The sequence below is a fragment of the Phytophthora cinnamomi genome (genome assembly GCF_018691715.1).
Source record: "Phytophthora cinnamomi strain GKB4 chromosome Unknown Contig62, whole genome shotgun sequence".
Classification (NCBI taxonomy): domain Eukaryota; phylum Oomycota; class Peronosporomycetes; order Peronosporales; family Peronosporaceae; genus Phytophthora; species Phytophthora cinnamomi.
In genome coordinates, this window is record NW_027150995.1 from 304,960 (window position 1) to 323,230 (window position 18,271).

The following is an 18,271-nucleotide window of genomic DNA, read 5'->3' on the forward strand; positions in this document are numbered from 1 at the left end:
AGTTATATGAGCTGCTCAAGGCGCTGTTGAAGTCACGACTCATAGCGTTCTCCAACAGCCCGTGGGCCTCCCCAATAGTGATCGTCCTGAAGAAGAATGGGGTCGACATACGCCTGTGCATCGACTATAAGATGGTCAACGCCGTCACGCTGCTTATGGAATACGCCATGCCACTGGTGGATGATTTGCTCACCGAGCTTGAGAGTTACCTGTGGTTCTGCTCGCTCGACGCAGCGAGTGGCTTCTGGGCGGTGATGATGACTCGGCGCGCTCGGTGGATCTCGGCGTTCGTCTGCGCACTGGGTCATTTTGAGTGGTTACGAATGCCATTTGGCCTTAAGAACGCACCCATGATATATCAACGATTGATCCACAACGCACTGTGGGGGTACGTGCAGCCTAAGGGTGGATGGTCCGCCTTCGCCGAGCGCATCCGCCGAGTTGAAGCCGAGTCGGAGGCTCAGCGGAAGACCCACTTAGTCGAGTTCGGACCCGAGTCGAGTCCGATGTCGAAGTTCGAAGCAGATCGCCGAGCCCAGGTTGAGTCCGATCCGCTTGAAGACTTTATCAACAACCGGGATGCAGATATGTTCTCGACTGGAGAACCGGATGAGTCGCAGGTGGCCCCCGTGTTTGAGCGCAGGTCGTTTGTGGACGATATTTGCTTTGGTGGAAGATGTTTCGACGACTGCCTGAACACTTTGGACAGGCTGTTGACCCGGTTCGCCGAGTGTCGAATCAGTGTGAGTTTGCCGAAGAGTATTTTCGTCCAGCCCAGAGTCGATTTCGTGTCCCATGGGGTGACCTCGGAAGGGATTCAAGCCGATCCGAAGAAGGTGTTGGCCATCGCCGAGCTCCCGTTCCCAAAGACGAAGAAAGGAATGCAGGCGTTCCTGGGAGCGTTGAACTATTACGCCCGGTTCATCCAGAACTTGGCAGTGTATGGGGCCGTACTGTACCAACTTAAGGACACCGACTTCGAGCCAGGGGGTGACCTATCCGCAGCCAAGACAGCGTTCGCCGAGTTGAGGAAGAAGGTAGCAGACGCCCCAATACTGCGGCATTTCGACTCGGCGGAAGACGTCCACGTTATGCTATTCGCGAACGACTGGGCACTGGGTAGCACACTGATGCAGATGCACGATGGTAAACTCCACCCAGTCCGGTTCTGTGGCCGAGTGCTCAAAGATAACGAACTCGGCTATCACCCCGCCGAGAAGGAAGTACTAGCCCTCCTCCAGCTCATCAAAGTGTGCCATACACTCCTCGCTGGGAAGACGATTAATGTTTACACGCGATTCTCGACGCTCGAATGGGTTTTTAACTCGAAATCTCTCTATGGCCGAGCGGTCAGCTTTGCGGTGCTCCTGTCGCCGTATCACCTCAAGGTCAAGCGAGTCCGAGAACAAGACGTAGCTTTCGTTCAGCTGCTGCAGGCGTCGATAACCCCGGCAGTAGGACTCGACGAACTACTTGCACATGTAGCCCCACCGTCTAAGAGCTCGGCGACCGTCCGGATGGACCCAGAACTCCTCTATGCGCGTGTACCAGTAGCCTTCAAGGGGCACGTACTGTCATTTGACGGCTCGGCGAAGACCGAAAAAACGGTGGCTACGGCAGCTGCTCGTGGATCTTGTGGCGGTTGCCTGAATGGCACATTGAGATCGCTGCGAGTGCGCACCTCCAGTCGACCACGGTGAATATAGCCGAGTACACTGGCATGAACAATGGGGTGACCGCCGCTATAGAACGCGGGGTCACTGATCTGATAATCGTAGGCGACTCTCGGCTTGCAATCCAGCAATCCATGGGGGTGATCGCGTGTAAGAAGGAAGCACTCCAAGTCGAGTTGGCACGTCACAAGAAGCTAGTCGAACAGCTGGATTCAGTTCGATATCTCCACGTAGTGCGCCTCTACAACTCGGCGGCCGACTCCCTCGCGACAGAAGCGTTAGAAGCCAAAGCTGGGAAGGTGGTGTTGAACGCCGAGCGGAAGGCCCAGTTGAAAACGTTGAATCGAATCCAAGAGATGCTGTATCGAGCTGAAGACTCGACGGAGGAAGCCGAGTTAGAACCCAAAGTCGCAGCGGTGACGCGGAGCCAAGCTCGCCGAGTCCGATTCGAGGACGGCCCGGCACCAGTGGAACAAGAAAGGGGTCCACCAGACGAATTCGAGCAAAACAGCAGGCCTCCAAACGAGAGACGGGCGGTGGAAGGCGAAGCCGAGTTCGGAGGAAGACGAGGAACTCCGGTAAGCCCAGCCGAGCTCCCTGCGGAACTCGGCGAAGCCCGGGAACCAAACGCTATGGATATCGACCCAGTGCTCGTACAAGCAGAACGCCGCCAAAGAATCGCCAAAGCGCAAGATGAAGAACTGCGGTGGTCGGACCTCAAGGCTTATCTGCGGGGCGACTACGCCCAGTTAACACTCCGCCGAGCTCACAATGCCGGAAAGGTCGCCGAAGAGTTCGTACTCAGTGAAGACAGCCTTCTGTATCGACAAGACAAGGCAAGAAGACCGAACGAACTCGGCGAACTGGGCTTGTCGCTAAGGTTGGTGGTTCCGACGACCATGATTGACGAGATCTTGCAAAATTGCCACAACTCCGTCGAAGGAGGGCATCAAGGAATCGTCAGGACTTACCATAGAGTGCGGGTGGATTATTACTGGATCGGGTTATATGCTGATGTGGTCAAGCATGTCCAAGCCTGTGAAGCCTGTAGCACCAGCAAGAGCAAGCCCCACTTGAAAGGATACTCGCCGGGCAACGTGGTCTCAGATAGACCGTTCCACATCGTGTCCATGGATTTCGTGATCCCACTGCCAAAGACTCGGCGGGGAAACACGGCTTTAGGGGCACTTGAGGTCGCCAAGGCGTTTGAGGAGTGCGTGTTCCGGAGGTTCGGAGCCCCGTCACTGATTCGACACGACCGAGACCCGAGGTTCATGAGTGAAGTCTTCCAGAAGTTCTCAGATATGATGCAGTCGAGATCAAGAGCAATGCTGAGTTACAGGCCACAGGCGAACGGCCAGCAAGAGCGGTCAGTGAAGACCATGATACAGACGGTCCGCGTCTGCGTGGAAGATCCACTCCAAGCCGACTGGGACGACGTAGCCGAGAAGCTGGTCCATGCTATCAACAACTCAAGAGATTCGACTCGGCGGGAAACACCGTTCTACTTGGTACACGGCTGGGACGCTAGGTCTACACTCAAGGCTATGACGGAGTCCGTCCGCCAGGGTGGAGGCAACTCGGCGGACTCGGCGGGAGCTGTGGAGTGGCGCCGAGAAGCCAACCGACAGAGAGAAGTAGCATTACGACTGACCGCCGAGTTCCAACTAAGGGAGAAAGCCCGGCGAGCGAGGGAACACAACGAAGCACTCAGCCGAGTCGAAAGGAGAGCTGTCCCTGCTAGTGTTCGAGGTGAAACCCAGCGGTGCGATCCAGAAACCGAGTCAGAACAACTCGGCGGAGAAGACAACTCAGCCGGGCGGACAAGAATAGACGGAGGCATTGAATCCGCCGAGTCCGCCGAGTCCGTCGAGCTCGCTGAACCCAAGAAGTCGTTGTTCAAGGAAGGTGACCAAGTGTGGTTGTTCATGGAAAGAGTCAAGCCGGGTCTGACCAAGAAGCTCGCCCACCGATGGCATGGGCCGTTCAGAGTAAAGAAGAAGGTTGAAGAGTTCGCTTACGAGCTAGCACTTCCTGACAAGAGCGGATACCGGTTCCACCCTGTCGTCCACGTCTCCAGGCTGAAAGCCGTTACTGGACCCGGCGAGAGACCGTCAACTCGGCTGGTAGCCGAGCTCGCCGAGTCGGACCGACTCGACTTCGATGAGGAATTGCTCCCGGAAGACAGCTGGGAACCGGACGAGGACGCTGACAAGTACGAAGTCGAGGCCATTTTAGAAGACGAGTTACCGCTATCTACAAGCACGGCCAGGACGCAGAGGATGTTCAGAGTGAAGTGGGTCGGCTACGATGAGCCAACGTGGGAACCACTGTCAAACCTCTCGTGCGGAGGACTTCTCTTTGACTATCTGCAGCAAAAGAAACGCGAAAACCGTCTGCAAATGGTGCAAGTTGCAGATGAGGCTTAAAAGCTATTGCACCGGAAAAATGATGATCCACCGACTCGGCGAAGACCAGCAGGCCGAGACGAGTTGAAGAAGGTTACTGCGTCAAACTACATGTATTGCATGAATTACGAAATGGAAGTTATGGAGAAAGGAAATCACAAGGAGCCGAGCTGGCACATCAAAGCTGAACATCACCGTGTGCTGACGAAGTAGTCGAGGCTGCAAGCGAAGCAGCCGAGGCCAATAAATTCATGGAACCACTCGCCGAGCTCGCTATGGTAGCCGAGCTAGCAGGAGCAGCCGAGCTGGCAGCCACCGCCGAGTTCACCACCTTCGCCGAGCTCGCCGCCATCCCTGGACTTGCTGTCGCAGCCGCGCTTGCCGCTGTAGTCGAGCTCACTTGGCCGCCAGAACCGGGAGCGGCCGACGCGGAGACACCAACCGAGCCGGGAGGCAGCACCGATTGACTCGTCGAGTCGAGAGGCCCTTCGGGCGACGCTGGCCCGAAGATGGAATACACCGGCGACGGCCCACACAGGTTGGGTGAGCTGAGCAGGGACCCAGAAGGCGGATCGAGGTCCTCCGCCGACCAGCCGAGTTCTCCGGTTTCACACCCTTGGAAGATGTGAATGCCTGACCGGTTGGATGGGACTGGGGCACTCGACGACATCTGGGGCGGGTCCGCCTCATCCAAGTCCACGTCTTCGCCGACCGAGTCCTCCACCAGACGAGGGTCAACCCCCTTCGACGTGAACACCAAGAACTCGACGTTCCGGGATCTGAAGCACGTGTTGAAAGGGTGGGCCGCCGGATCCGTCAACCACCAAGCTCGCCAAGGCTCGCTGCAATCAACTGATTTCGCTGCCTGACACCAATCCTTGTCCGAGGGCACCCAGGAGAGATTCACCAGTGGGTATAACGGAACGGAAGGCTCGAAGAAAAGCTCGGCGTCCACCTCTGGAGCTGCCAATCCGCCGAGTTCCTTCATCACCGCCGAATGTAGCTCGTCGGGCAGGATAGTCATCAAGCTCCGAAGGGCGTCGCTGCGGCGCTTCCGAGCAGCCTTGTACAAGAGCCAGAGCCCGTACGACTCGGCGATCTCCTCGTAGGTCGAGCCGACATTCTGAGACGGGTGAAGACCCATCAGGATACTCGACTCGACGAGCCAGTGATTCCGCTCATACAGCGCCACGAAGTACCGGGTTGGATTGTCGACGACCGAACGCTTGCTGCCAACCGGAGCCGGAATCTCACCGCGAATCTTCACCCAGAGATCCCCCAGTCGCTCCATCAAGTTACTCGGCCTAGCCGAGCTAGCGAGTCGAGATCGCGCCTCCTCGAACACCCGCGGAGAGAAGAGAAAAGGGGTGTCAGGAAGGAGGCGGCGGATGCATTGCGCCGGGTGGCCAGGATCGAAGACGTCCGCGAAAGCTCGGATGCCAGCTGGAGAACACTTGGTGGGAGGCACCCGGGGTTTGCCGGTCGAAGTATCCACGGCAATCTGCCCAGTTTGGTGACCGAGTATCGCGTTCCAACACCGGGCAGATCCAAAGTGCAGGAACCGCAGCTCTTTCAGTTGAGCCAACTGCGGAGAGATCCGGGAGTCCCGCGAGACCGCCTGCGCGGCACGAGTCTGCAACACAGTATACGAAATCCGCAGAGCCAGGGGCAACACCAGGTTGGGGTGCACACCAGTGTCCCCGCTGTGATCCGGGTCCCTGCTGAGCGAGCTGGAGCCAGCCGGAGACGACCAGCCGAGCTAGCAGACCCAGGAGAACTCGGCGGAGCTGGACGGGAATGACTAGCCGAGCTAGCCGACCCAGGGGAACTCGGCGGAGCCGATTTTTGCTCCGCTTAGCTGACCGAGAGTCATCCGCCGAGTCGAGAGAAGCTCGACGTTTTGATTTCGTCGACTTGGACCGATGCTTCGACTCGTGCTTGGACTTGCGTTCGTGCTTGTGCCGGCGCCGGTGCTTGTGCTTGTGAACGCGCTTCTTCTTAGACCGTGTGTTTGTTTTCTTGGGATGGGCCGAGTCCGAGTCATCCGACTCGGCGGAGGAGCCCAGTAAGGTCCGACGGGCCGCGCGATACGACTGAGCTTTGCCTGTAAGAGGAGGCAGGGTCTTGGAAACAAGGGAACGTAGCGGGATGTCGTCGGAGTCCGGTGAATCCTGACTCTGCGCTTCCTTCTCCTCTGCATCAGCTTCAGCTTTCTCCTCCCACTCGTCGCTAGCAGCCGGGCTCGACCTAGGAACGACTCCGCCGAGTCCATCGCTCCCACCTCCACCATCATCGGAATCCGAAGACCCGTCCGAGATACTCAGCGGGTGAGCCGACGTCCCAGTGGGGTCAACGGAGTTACCGCTGGACGAGCCCTGGGAGTGCAGTCGACCGAGGACGACGTCGTCGGGAGTGTCCAGTTCATGCAGGAGGTGCGCACTGAGGACCCGAGCAGTGGCCGCCTTAACTCGGGCTGGCCGACCGGAGAGTGAAGTCAGCGCGGCGGAACCAGCAAGCACGGCAGGCCGAGTGGAACTCGACGGAGTACTTGGAGCTTGAGTCAGTACGGTCGACGAAATCGAACTGGATCGGTCGGCCCCACGCACACGAAACCGCGGCGATGACCGGGGAATCGAACAAGATAATAGCCGGCGTGTCGCCGAAGCCAAAGCCGAAGCAGCAGCCGAGCGACCCGTGCTCCCAACCACGGAAGGGCTCGCCGAGCTGGAAGCGGTCATAGAGACCACCGGAGCCGAGGGGCCGACGCGCGTTGGAGTCGCCGAGCTCGGGACTGGAGCGGAGCTCACCGACAAGGCAGCCGCCGTTGCAGGTGGAACCACCTATCCAGCCGACGGGGTACCAGCATCGGAACCAACCGCCGGTGAAAGTGATGGAGAACCCGAGTATGGAACAAGAGGAACCACTGGCTCGGTGAGATCCGGCTCGTCGAAGTCGATAGCGGAGTCGTTGGCTGAACCAGCTTCACCAAGGTCGCCGGCTCGGACGTCCGCCGAGCTCGATGAAGCTGATCCACCGACTTACTCCGCCGGAGCCTCGACGAGCGGGTCGACTGAGCTGACCCTGCGGCCGATGCAGATGCAGGCGCCACGGAGGAACTCGGCGGACACACTGGAGAAGATGGGCGAGTCGAGACGCCAAGAAACGACGAGCTCGACGAAACCACCGAAGTCGGCGGAGTCGCTGACGACCCATCTTGGCGAGGATGAATGATCAACTCGACCGATCGAGTCTCTCCGGCGGGGATGTCCATCACCTCCGGGAACCTCGCCGCTAACACCCTACACAAGCGCGCATTCAGCTGCAGCTCGGCGGGGTCGTGCCCTGGTACATCCAGACCGGCACCAGCAGCTGCAGCCATGTGAGGGTCGTGCATGGGCAGAAACCCCTGGCGGGCGATGATCCTCTTCTGGTTCAGAATGACCCGGCGCTGGTCGGCGATGGTGGCCTGAGCGTGACGGAGAGGCTGAGAGTCCCCAGACGAGAGGAGCCGAGCTGACTCGGTGAGCTGCTCGAAGTGTTTTGCCGCCACCCCTTGCAAGGTAGCGTACTCAGCGTCCCGCGCCGAGATGGCGTTAATGAGACGCGCGATCTCGGCGTCGCGCTCTCTGACTTGTGCCCGGAAGGCCTCGGCGTGGGCAAAAGCAGCAGCCACCTTCTTTGATTGGTCCTCGCGGGCAGTCTTGAGGGAGGCCTCGGTCGCAGCCAGAGACTTACGGAGGGAAGTCATAAAGGGAGCCAACTTCTTAGCCTCCCGCTCCCAAAGAGCACGTTCGCGCTCGGCGACCTCCAGCTTGTCCCGGAGCTCGGCGTTCTCCACAGCCAGTGAGTCTAAACGCCGAGATAAATGGGTGTTGACGGACTCGGCGGTGCTCAGCTCGACCCGGAGAGCGGCCACGTCGTTCGCGGAACTCGGCGTAGGTTGCTGGCCCTGAAGAACGTCCGTGACCTCGGCAAGAGAAGAAGCGGAGAGGAGAGCACGTCGCCCCGCCGGGTCTATGACAGGAGGAGGCCGAGTCGAGATGAACGCCAGGAGTCGGGCGAGAGCAACGTTCTCCTCCTGACGGTTAGCCGACTCGGCCCGCACCAGCGCCTCAAGGGAGCTTAGGCTCGCTTGCTCCGCCGAGTTCGACCGGCCAACACCGGCTGCGCCCGAAGTGGTGTCGCCATGCGAACTCGGCGGACGAGGGGGAGAGGTGCGAGAAGCCGGACCAAACTCCCGGTCGAACTCCAGGGAGTTGGTCAGATCGATGAGCGAGCCATCTCGCTCACCGCTGACCCCTGAAGCCCGGGACGGCCGACCAAGCGACTCGGCGGACCTCACCACACCTAGAGGCGGTCGTGGATTGGGAACACTTGGTGATGAAGCCTGGAGAAAGAGGGAGCAAGCTGGTCAGTACTGGAGAACCGCCAAGTACTAAACGAGGAAGCAACTTACCGAGGAGGCAGTGGGCTCGTCGCGACTCGGCATGACGATGGATGAATGACGAGACCGTTGGGTTTGGAGCCGAAGAGAAAGGTTGACCCAGAGTGATGATCAAGTACCTCACCACCTCGGCTCGGAACGTGACCGGGGCAGTTGTGGTGTAGGGAACACCAGATTTCGTGGAGCACTCGAAGTTAAGGCAGAAAAGGGTACCAGGACGGCCAGGAAAACGGCGCCGACGGTACTACTCGGCTGGATGGTGCCAGTCCGCCGAGTTCGCCGAGCTCGCAGTACCGAGACGGTCAGGAAAGCAGCACCGACGGTACTACTCGGCTGGATGGTACACTGTGCCAGTCCGCCGAGCTCGCCGAGCTCGCAGGCTTCACGAGCGCACCGCGGCCGACTGAGTGGGAATCAAGAGCACCGGAGACCAAGGACGGGTGGCGCTACGCAAGGAGAAGACGCAAGTACAGCGGGCCGAGTACGGGGACGCTAGGAGACGCTCAGCCGAGTTCAAGGCAGTTTCCCGGGCCTTGAGCTCGGCTAAACAGAGCCGCTGGCCGCCCAAACGACACGGTGCACGGCCAGAAGGCGCACAAGAGGACCAAGCGTGAGCCCGGCGAGCTCAGCAGCACTCAGCCGAGTCGGCGAGACCTCCCCGTCGAGCTCGCCGGGTTATCCGGACAACTTATCCGGCTCCGCCGAGTTCGAAGCGTCGCTGAGAGGGTGAAGGGTCGGCCGAGATCCGAAACCACTCCATTTCACTTGATATTTGTATAGGACCTTAGGAATAGTGGGAGGCGCCCTTTCAGGGCGCCCAGGAGACTTAAGAACAAACAGAGCAGAATTTTCTAGGCCCACAACACGTGCACACTTTCCGGTAAGTCCCTGCACGGGTCGGATTATGCCTGCCGTCGGTACCCGAGAGGCATAGCTTGTAGGGTACTCGACTGGCAGCGCCAAGAGATTAGGTCGGCCCGGGATTGGGCGTTGGGTGCTCGCCAAGTGCGAAGGAAAAGTCTCGCTAGCTCAGCGAGCCGGTACGCCGGACAGCCCGGGTGCCGTTACTCTTCAAGTCGGGTTGCTTCTGCCCCGGCGGTTCGTAAAAGCGCTAGCGCGCCGCCGTCCATCCCTTTGGTGGAGGGCACAGGAGTTTGTGAACGGAGTCCGCTAGCTCGGCGGATCTCCGGAAGAGTGGACCTTGGTTGGCAGGTGTCCGCGAGAGGCGAGACACCCGCTGTCCCGGTTGGGCCGAACCGCGAGGGGACAACCCCTGCGCAGGCCAACAAGCGCCGACCTAACTCGGCGATTGTTGTGGTTTGTGCTGGAGATCCACATCTGACGATATTTGTGTGTTCTGCAACACCACATTGCAGTCCGGTTGATGATGGCGGACACAACGGGGCACGGTGCCTTGCGCTTGCGCCTTGGACTGCACTGCTTGCAGATAAAGACGGTTGGTTTGAGCGAAATGGCAAGTTGGGCGCCGTGGACAAAAAAGCGGAAATTTCTACAACTACTCGTGCTTGGCACGACCAGTACTCAGTCGCACCATACTGTAGTGCGTCCACGCTCGGAGACGTCGATAGACCAAGGTGAGATGGAAGGGAAGTTTCTATTCCCTGGCGTAACTCGAACTGTAGCAGATCCAAGGATGCAGAGCCGGCGATCTCCTGCTGTGCCTGACCGGACTAGCCGTTTGTTGCCTGCCGTCGGACAAGTGACTGCGCAAGCAAGATGTTTGCGCATTGATCAAGGCACTGGACACGAAGGTAGAGCAGGCTTAGCTTAACTCGAACGGAATCTCACTTTTGCTTTCGCTACGAAGTGCGGAATTGACTACAAAGTTAACTTTAGCAGCCCAAGCCCGCAATGGCTGGAACAACGCAGCACGACGTTGACGGCGATGTCGTTATGGCAGTGAGCCAACCAGTGTTCGAGTTTATCCAAGCCCCCAAGTTGGAGGACTGGAGTCAAGTGGCAATGGTCAAGTGCGCAAAGCGAGGTCCCAGTACGAATCTGTGGTATCGGGAAATGAAGCCGAAGCCAAAACCCAAAGCCGAGACAGGGGGCGAAGAAGACTCGAGGCGCCGGCGCCAACTGGCAAGTCACAACCCATCGCCAGTCATTGGACCAAACTCCCCGGTCACTGATTGGCCTAAATTGGTCGGTGACGATGACTCGTCGATGGTCCCAAGTCAAGCGCGGGCGGTTGCAGCTCGCTAAGTACGGTGCGATCCTACTGGCAAGATCCGAACTTATGAGTCGTCGGCGCCTGTCCCCAGTCGTCGGTGGCGTTTCAGCGACCGTTTGAGTCGTCGGTAGCGCCGTCACGTCGCAGTGAAGGGGCCGAAGAGTCGTAGGTTACAATTGGCGGTTCAAAACGGACGCATTTATACTTGATATTTGTATTGATCGATAGAAAACTTAAGAGAAGACAGATAAGCCTTCGGACAACAATAACAGAACAGCTTTTCCTCCCAACCACGCAAGGGCGACACCGGTGCCTGCAGGGAACGACCTGCAGCTCAAGGTAAACCTGGTAGGTAGGATTATGACTGTCGGTGGGCACATCTACTAGTGTAGCGTGTGTTCATCCCTGGCAGGGCCAAGGTTAGTGGCCGGTATATTGGTAGCGACGAGTCGTCGCCAGGAACTGGAGGAGCGAGAGCGCACTCCATTTATTTCTTCCCGCCGGAGTATAGCTCCGGCACCCTCGTATCACGCCGTAAAAGGCCGGGACCCTTCCTTCTGAGGACCTGCGAGGTATATTTTGTGTGTGAGAGCGTGCTAGCCTTTGCTCGTGGCTAGTGATGCTGAGTCTTCCGTCGGTCGACTAGCGGAAGCTCGGTACACAGGGGAGACGTCAACCCGGTGCAAAGGAAAATTCCTGGGCCTTCAGGTTTTAACCCCAACAAGCCCATCGGGTCTACGGTGACTTGGTGGGTGTTGTTGGTGGGGAAAGTGTGCCAATATATAATTTAGCGCGTGTTCCTATACGACAAATCTTGTATGCACCAACGCTTTGCGGACAGTGGCGAGTCGCTCACGAGAGCGCTTGCCACCGTGAAGGACGGTTTCGATCCAAAGCTGCTCGAGGCGGTCAGCCTCTACGAGCTGCAGACAACAGTGGACGAGGTGACAGAGGACCAGCTGGTCACGCTGATCTATGACCGAACCAGCAATGACATGAACGAGTTCGTCCCGGACCTGAATGGGTTCTTCCGCAAGCATCTGAAGATGGACCTGAAGGAGGTTGACATAGATGCCCGGGTCCTGAAGTATTATCGTGACTTCTCGGAGCTGATTGAGCAGCACGGCTTTGGCCGCCTCCTCGGTGTGGGGCTTCCGAGTGACAGCACGTTTGGGGATCGCATGAAGTTGAGATGCAAGATCTTGCTGGACAACATGGAACCGCAACTCCTGCGTGATGATGTGCGGTATGTCCAGTATAGATGCCGCTCCGCCAAGAAGAATGACTTCGAGCTGTTTCGAATCATCAAAGAGCGCGCAAGGACGCAGCACAAGTACCACGTGCTGAAGATGGAGTACAAGCAGAAGGTGGAGAAGAATAGCGACAAGAAGCCCTCCACCAGTGACTCCAAGCCCCGCTAGGAACGCGAGCAGCGTCGCGGTGGAGACAGCGAGAACCGAAGACTGACATGCCGCCTAAGCGAGGCACGAGTGCTTCGCCACCTGCGGACGGCTGTCTGCACTGTGGAGGCGGTCCTGGCTCCGCAGTTGCCCTACTGCCTCCGAGGATGATCGCCGTCGCGCCCTCGAGAAGCTACGCTCGCAGCGTGAGGAGACCAAGCTGCGATCCAAGACGGTGCGCAGTGGCCTGCGCAGAAGCCCCAAGACTGGCGAAGTGCTCGTGAAAGAAATGGTGGTCGCGCCGTATTGCGCTGATTCGGGATCGCACCGCAGTGTCATCCCGAAATCCCTGGTCGATGAGCTGGAGGAGCTGGGCTGAGATGCCAAGCTCTCAGCACTTCCTGACCCTGTTATAGTGACTGTGGCTGGTGGTGGCCAAATCGAGTGCACGATGGAAGCGGAGACTAACTTGCAGTTGCAAACTGCCGCAGGCATGGTTCGTGTTTCAAGTGTCGCATGTCTGGTAATGGGTGGTGGTGAGACTGAGTTTTTGCTCGGTGATGACACTCTCAAATCACTAGGAATCGACGTACATCGACAGCTGGAACTGGTGGAGACATGGTGGCCGATGACGACCCCTTTGAGCCTGAACCACCTGCAGCGGACACCAGAGTGGCGGCGCGACTGGAAGACATGGTGGACGATGTATTACGTGACGTTTTGATCCCGATTTGCATGGGGAACTGCGGTAGCTGGTGCACGAGTACCAAGACATCTTTGCAATTGACGTCGACGATGATCCGCCTGCACTGGTGAAGTCGCTGACGGTAACGCTCAAGCCCGACGTGGTACCTTTCCGCGCGGAGCCCCGCAAGCACGCGCCGGCGCAGCGTGAGTTTCTGCGTCAAGAACTGGAGCGCCTCGAGACACTTCGGTACATCCGTAAGAATAACCACAGTCGATGGGCCTGTGCAGTCGTTCCGGTCGCCAAGCCGGGGCACAAGATGGACTTCCGAATGACCATCGACTACCGCCCAATAAACAAGCAAACGGTGCCCATCGCTGGAGCCGAGCCCAACACACGCACGCGGTTGCAGATGCCTATGGATTTTCGGTTTTCGACTTGCCTAAAGGTTTTTTTCCAGTTCCCGCTTGCTGAAGCAAGCCAGGAGCTGAAGAGCTTCATTTCCGAAGACACCGTGTATTCGCCTACTAGGGTGCCCCAAGGGGCTATGGACTCGTCTGTCCATTTTCAAAATCAGATGCAGAAGAAATTCGCGGACATGCCGTATACTAGCCTTTTGTTGTGGATCGATAACATTCTAGTGCACGCCAAGTCGGCCCGCTCTCTCCTCGACGCGCTCCGCAGTTTTTTCGGCCGGGTCCGCACCCATGGTCTGCGCCTAAGTGCCGTGAAAAGTTGTTTGTTCAAGAAAGAAGCGAAGTGGTACGGCCGAATGATCAGCGGTGAGGGCATTTTCCACGATCCGGCACGGTTGCATGCTCTCGCAACGCTGCCACTGCCCTCGACCGGTGCCGATCTACAGCAATTCCAGTGCGCTGCCGGCTGGCTGCGTGACACCCTGCTCGACTACGCTCGTGTGGCAAGACCGCTGCACGACAAACTAGAATCGGCTCTTGCCACTGTGGGTCGAACTCGCCGTCTGGCGGCTGGTGTCGTCCTTGACTGGTACGACGACGAACGCTTGGTTTTTGAGGATCTCAAGTCACTGATCGCTTCGTTCCAGCCGCTGGCGTTCCCGAGTGCTGACAGCGACGTTTGTGTATTCACCGGTGCCTCCGATTCCGGCTGGGGCCTCATTGTTACCCAGGTTACCAGTTGGAACGACGCCCGTGGGAGCAAGCCCATCAACTCCTGCTTTGTAAAAGCGGCATATGTTCCGGTGCCGCCAAGAACTGGGCTATCATCGACAAGGAAGCTTTTACCATTATGTGGGCATGCGTTCATTTGGAGTACCTCCTGCTGCGCAACCGTGGTTTCCGACTCTTTTGCGACCATAAGAATTTGATTAACATCTTCGATCCATCCCTAAAACTTAAGCAACACATTAGGGGGCGACTGCAACGTCGGGCTCTCGCCCTTGCTGGACTTACTTACCTGATTGAGCACATCGAGGGCGGCAAGAACGACTGGCCCGATTTGCTCTCTCGGTAGGGCTGCTCTTCTTCGGGAGAAGGTGGTGTTGTCACGCGGTGCAAGGCCATCACCCGCAGCAGTACGCGAGCAGAAAACAATGCTATGTCTGCTGAGAGCAGCCTGCGACCACGGCACGATGGATTCGTCTTCCCAACCCTTGACAAAATCAGGAACGCGCAGCAAGAATATCGGCGGGCAAAGCCGACAGAAGCACTTCCTAATGATGATCAACTTCTCGTAATGGAAGACAAGGTATGGCTCCCAGAGAGAGCCAGGAATCTGGTGCACTGAGTGATGATTGTGGCGCATTGTGGCAATCAAGGTCATCGCGGCCTGGAGCCGATGCTGTACACAATTCAGCAAGTATGCTTTTGTGCGCGAGCTCCCTAAGCCATGTCGGCAATTTCTGAGCCGATGCTTGCTGTGCAAAAACACCAAAGGTGGCAACACCATTCCGCGCCCACGGGGCCTGGCATACCAGGCTACAAGACGCAATGAGGTCCTGCACTATGATTTCCTGTATATGGGAGAGAGTATGGGCTCGACGCTCTACGTGCTGGTGCTCAAGGATGGCATGACACACTTCTGCGAGTTGATTGCGTGCGACTCGCCGACTAGCGAAGTTGCGGTTCAAGCTTTGCTGGATTGGAGTAAGCGGTTTGGTGCCCCGGAAATTCTCATGTCTGACACAGGTTCCCACTTCAAGAACCTCGTGGTCAATGAACTGTGCCAACGCCTCTCCATCGAGCTGGAATTTGCCGTTGCCTACTCACCCTGGATCAACGGATCCGTAGAGCGCATCAACAGGGACATCCTGCAAGTGATGCGCGTCATGCTCATGGAGCTCCAGCTGGACACGAGGGAATGGGTGTACTTGCTGCCGTTGGTGCAGTCTAATCTGAATCACATCGTTGTGCCCAGCCTGAACAACCACGCTCCAAATGAGCTTTTTACGCTACCGCCCGTCCCGAACCCCCTCGAGCCAATCGTCGTACCAAGGCCTAAGAAGAGTTTGATCCTGGACGTTGCGGTCATCGTGACAACATCGATGACTTGCACGAGGCATTGCATGCCATGCATCACGAGGTTGCAGAGACCAAGGACGCGCGTAGACGTCTGAACAAGGACCGGTCCACGGGCACGCCATGTAACTTCAGCGTGGGCGACTTCGTTCTCTGGTCGAGGATCGACAGCCGCCTTTCAAACAACAAGCTGCTTGTCCGTTGGGTGGGACCCTTCGAAGTGGTCAAGGCCCTACCCCACTCGTTCATGGTGCGCCATCTCATTACTAGCAAGCTCTACAATGTCCACGGGTCACGGCTGAAGTTTTTTACGTTCGATGGTGTTGAGCATATCGGCATGCTTTTATCACTACCACGCAGTTTTCCACAAGGCAACTGATGTTACTATTACTGCATTTACCAAGCCACGAGACACTAGCAAAAGCAAGTCTCATACGCCCAAGCAACTTGAGCTAACGTGTGAAGATGTGGTTATTAGATATGTTACAGGCCCTTCCTAGGTCTGCTAGATGCAGATCACCGAGTTCGCTTTACTCACGCATAAGACAGTAAGTTTACCTAAGATGATGAAACACACCACTAGATGAGGATGAAAACGGCCAACGATCACATCATAAATAGCGCACAACGATAACAACTAGACCAGTAGCGATTCCAAGTCAGCGAGACATAGGGTATCGTCCAGGATTTTAACGTAGGTCAACAAGTGACGATCCTATGAGTACTCTGAGTACGTCATAACTAGTATGGGAGCACCTCGTTCGCTGCGCTGCTTGATGGGGCGATCGCCTGAAATTGTGTACACACACCATGTTAGGCGCACGCACCCTTCCGCCAGTGGACTTCAACCAATTCCAACCATAGCGAAGATGAAGACAACGTCGGCTGCAGGAAGGAAGCAGCGTAGCACTAAGAGTAATATGTTATGAGCACGTATCCATCTGGCGTATGCATTGTCGTCACCTCATTGTGCTTGTATCGCAGCGCGCAGTGGTCCACCCAACGCAAACCAGGGGCAGAACCAGATAATCAAGGGCATATCGAGCCCCACACTGGTCAAGAGAACAGAACGAAGTCAGGTTGGACTCGCAATGCGATGATGAAGCTCGCTGCTCACGCGCGAGCAGACAAAGCTGAAAAGCATTTGCGCCGTTAGTGCTGTTGGGCATGTGCCGTTTAGATGAGTGGTTTGAGATTCTAAAAGAGTGTGTTGACAATAGGCAAGGAGGTATACAAACTGCGAGTCCAGCACGCCGCTCATGCGAGAGCTTTTAAGCGTGCGAAGGCCGAGGGTGACAGCGGTCAATGCGTCGCTGACGTGGACGCGGATGATAAGTCGTGAGTGAGTGCTCCTTTGGGACTGAAGATTTATGTCGACGGGGTAATCGAGCAGCGGACATGATATAAATGCCGGAAACTGCGTTATAATGGCAAACGAGTTTGGAAGACCTGTTGATGAATTCCTTTTTCACGTTTGGGATGCACTTCCTATAGATTAGATGTCACACCTTCCGTGTCCAGACCTCCGTCATCCCCGATTAAAGTGGTACGCGAGCGGCATCAAGATCATGTCGAAGATCGAGTCGCACATGGAAAACTTCGACGACGGATGGTGTCACGAATGCCCGTGATGACCGGCCATGGGGTTACGGCATTGGTGCTCAGACGCTGATGGTTTCCAGAGCCAACCTGCCCGGCAAACCCGTGGCGACAGCCTCGCAGATACAGGAGTCGATGATCAAGGGCCGCACCCGGCGCGTACCGGCCGAGCCCACGGACGTGGTCGACGAACAGCACGGCCGCTGTGATACTTTCGAGTGAAAGCACCAACGGCGACTACCCGCGCCAGGCCGTGGAAGTCATAGCCGCGACGTGCCTTCATGCCGATCCTCCATTCACTACTACGACGTGTACACCAGTCGCTGCACAACGCCGCGCTGGTGGGGAACGACCCGATGCAGACGACAGAGGTCGTGGCGTCACCCAAGATGCTGGTGGTGCTGACGGATACGGGAAACACGGCCCGACTGGTGTCAAAGTTACACCCGCAGATGTCGATGCTGGTGCTCTGGAGTAGATGGCCGGACACTCGGACGGTCTTCTGAAGGACTTCGTGGTTCGCTGCGTGGGCTCGATGATCGGCACGGACTCAATTCTGTACCGTGCCACGGAGATCGGCAAGAAGCTGGGCGGGCTGAAGAAGAGCGATGTTGCCGTTCACGGCATCCAGGATTTTCAAATCTGACTCGATGAACATGCTGAAGGTGCAACACGTCCAAATACCCAATTCTCACATGATGAAGAAGCGGGGAGTCGGCATGTGGGTGAGTCTCAAATGCGTTGGAAGATGTTGCTATCACGAGAAGGCGTGTGAAGCTGCAAGCTTGGACATCCTGTTTGGTTTATATTTTGCAAAACGTAAAAATTGGCTGATTCAGCAAGGTCCGTGATGTGCGTACAAATAAAGCGTAGTGATCAGATCACCTTGGTCCCAATGTTTGATTGTGAAGTAAAGCTACTTGTTTCATTGCATCTACAATATAGCAAGCCGTACTGTTAGTTTTGTCTACGGCTTCCTGCACACGTTGTTCCTCGTTCAAAAAACTTGAGCGCATTTCACTCGCCGTTGATAGTTTCTCCAAGGTTAGCAGGTCGTGAGCACAATATCGTCTCGGCATCGAACGCTAGAGAGCGCCACATACGCAAAGGAAGCATTAGGAATTGGCGACGAGTGAAAAACAATTTTAGCGCACGTGAGGCCTTGTGCCTTGTGAACCGTCAGTGCGTATGCAAGTCGAACAGGGACACCTTCTCTGAAATGCTCAAGTTACTTGACTTCTTACTCCAACAATTTTTTCTCAGGATGATTGACACGATGTTCTGTACGTCAGAAAAAAACGACGAACCGACATACAAATCCGTTATCTGTACTAAGACTATAGCCAAATCGGTGCCAGAGGGGAAAATGAAGT

General features: G+C 56.8%; 2 protein-coding genes across 2 annotated transcripts; both read left to right on the plus strand.

Annotated features, from left to right (window-relative positions):
- Window positions 1-11,537: 11,537 nt before the first annotated feature.
- IUM83_06828 (uncharacterized protein) lies at window positions 11,538-12,140 on the plus strand (the record flags this gene model as incomplete). The annotated part of the gene is made up of 1 exon (XM_067931060.1): window positions 11,538-12,140. One exon carries the CDS (start codon window positions 11,538-11,540, stop codon window positions 12,138-12,140), a length of 603 nt encoding a protein of 200 aa, XP_067787281.1.
- A 597-nt stretch (window positions 12,141-12,737) lies between these two features.
- IUM83_06829 (Gag/polymerase/env Polyprotein) lies at window positions 12,738-17,544 on the plus strand (the record flags this gene model as incomplete). Its single annotated transcript, XM_067931061.1, has 3 exons — window positions 12,738-12,815; window positions 12,872-13,951; window positions 17,377-17,544. 3 exons carry the CDS (start codon window positions 12,738-12,740, stop codon window positions 17,542-17,544), a joined length of 1,326 nt encoding a protein of 441 aa, XP_067787056.1.
- Window positions 17,545-18,271: the final 727 nt, after the last annotated feature.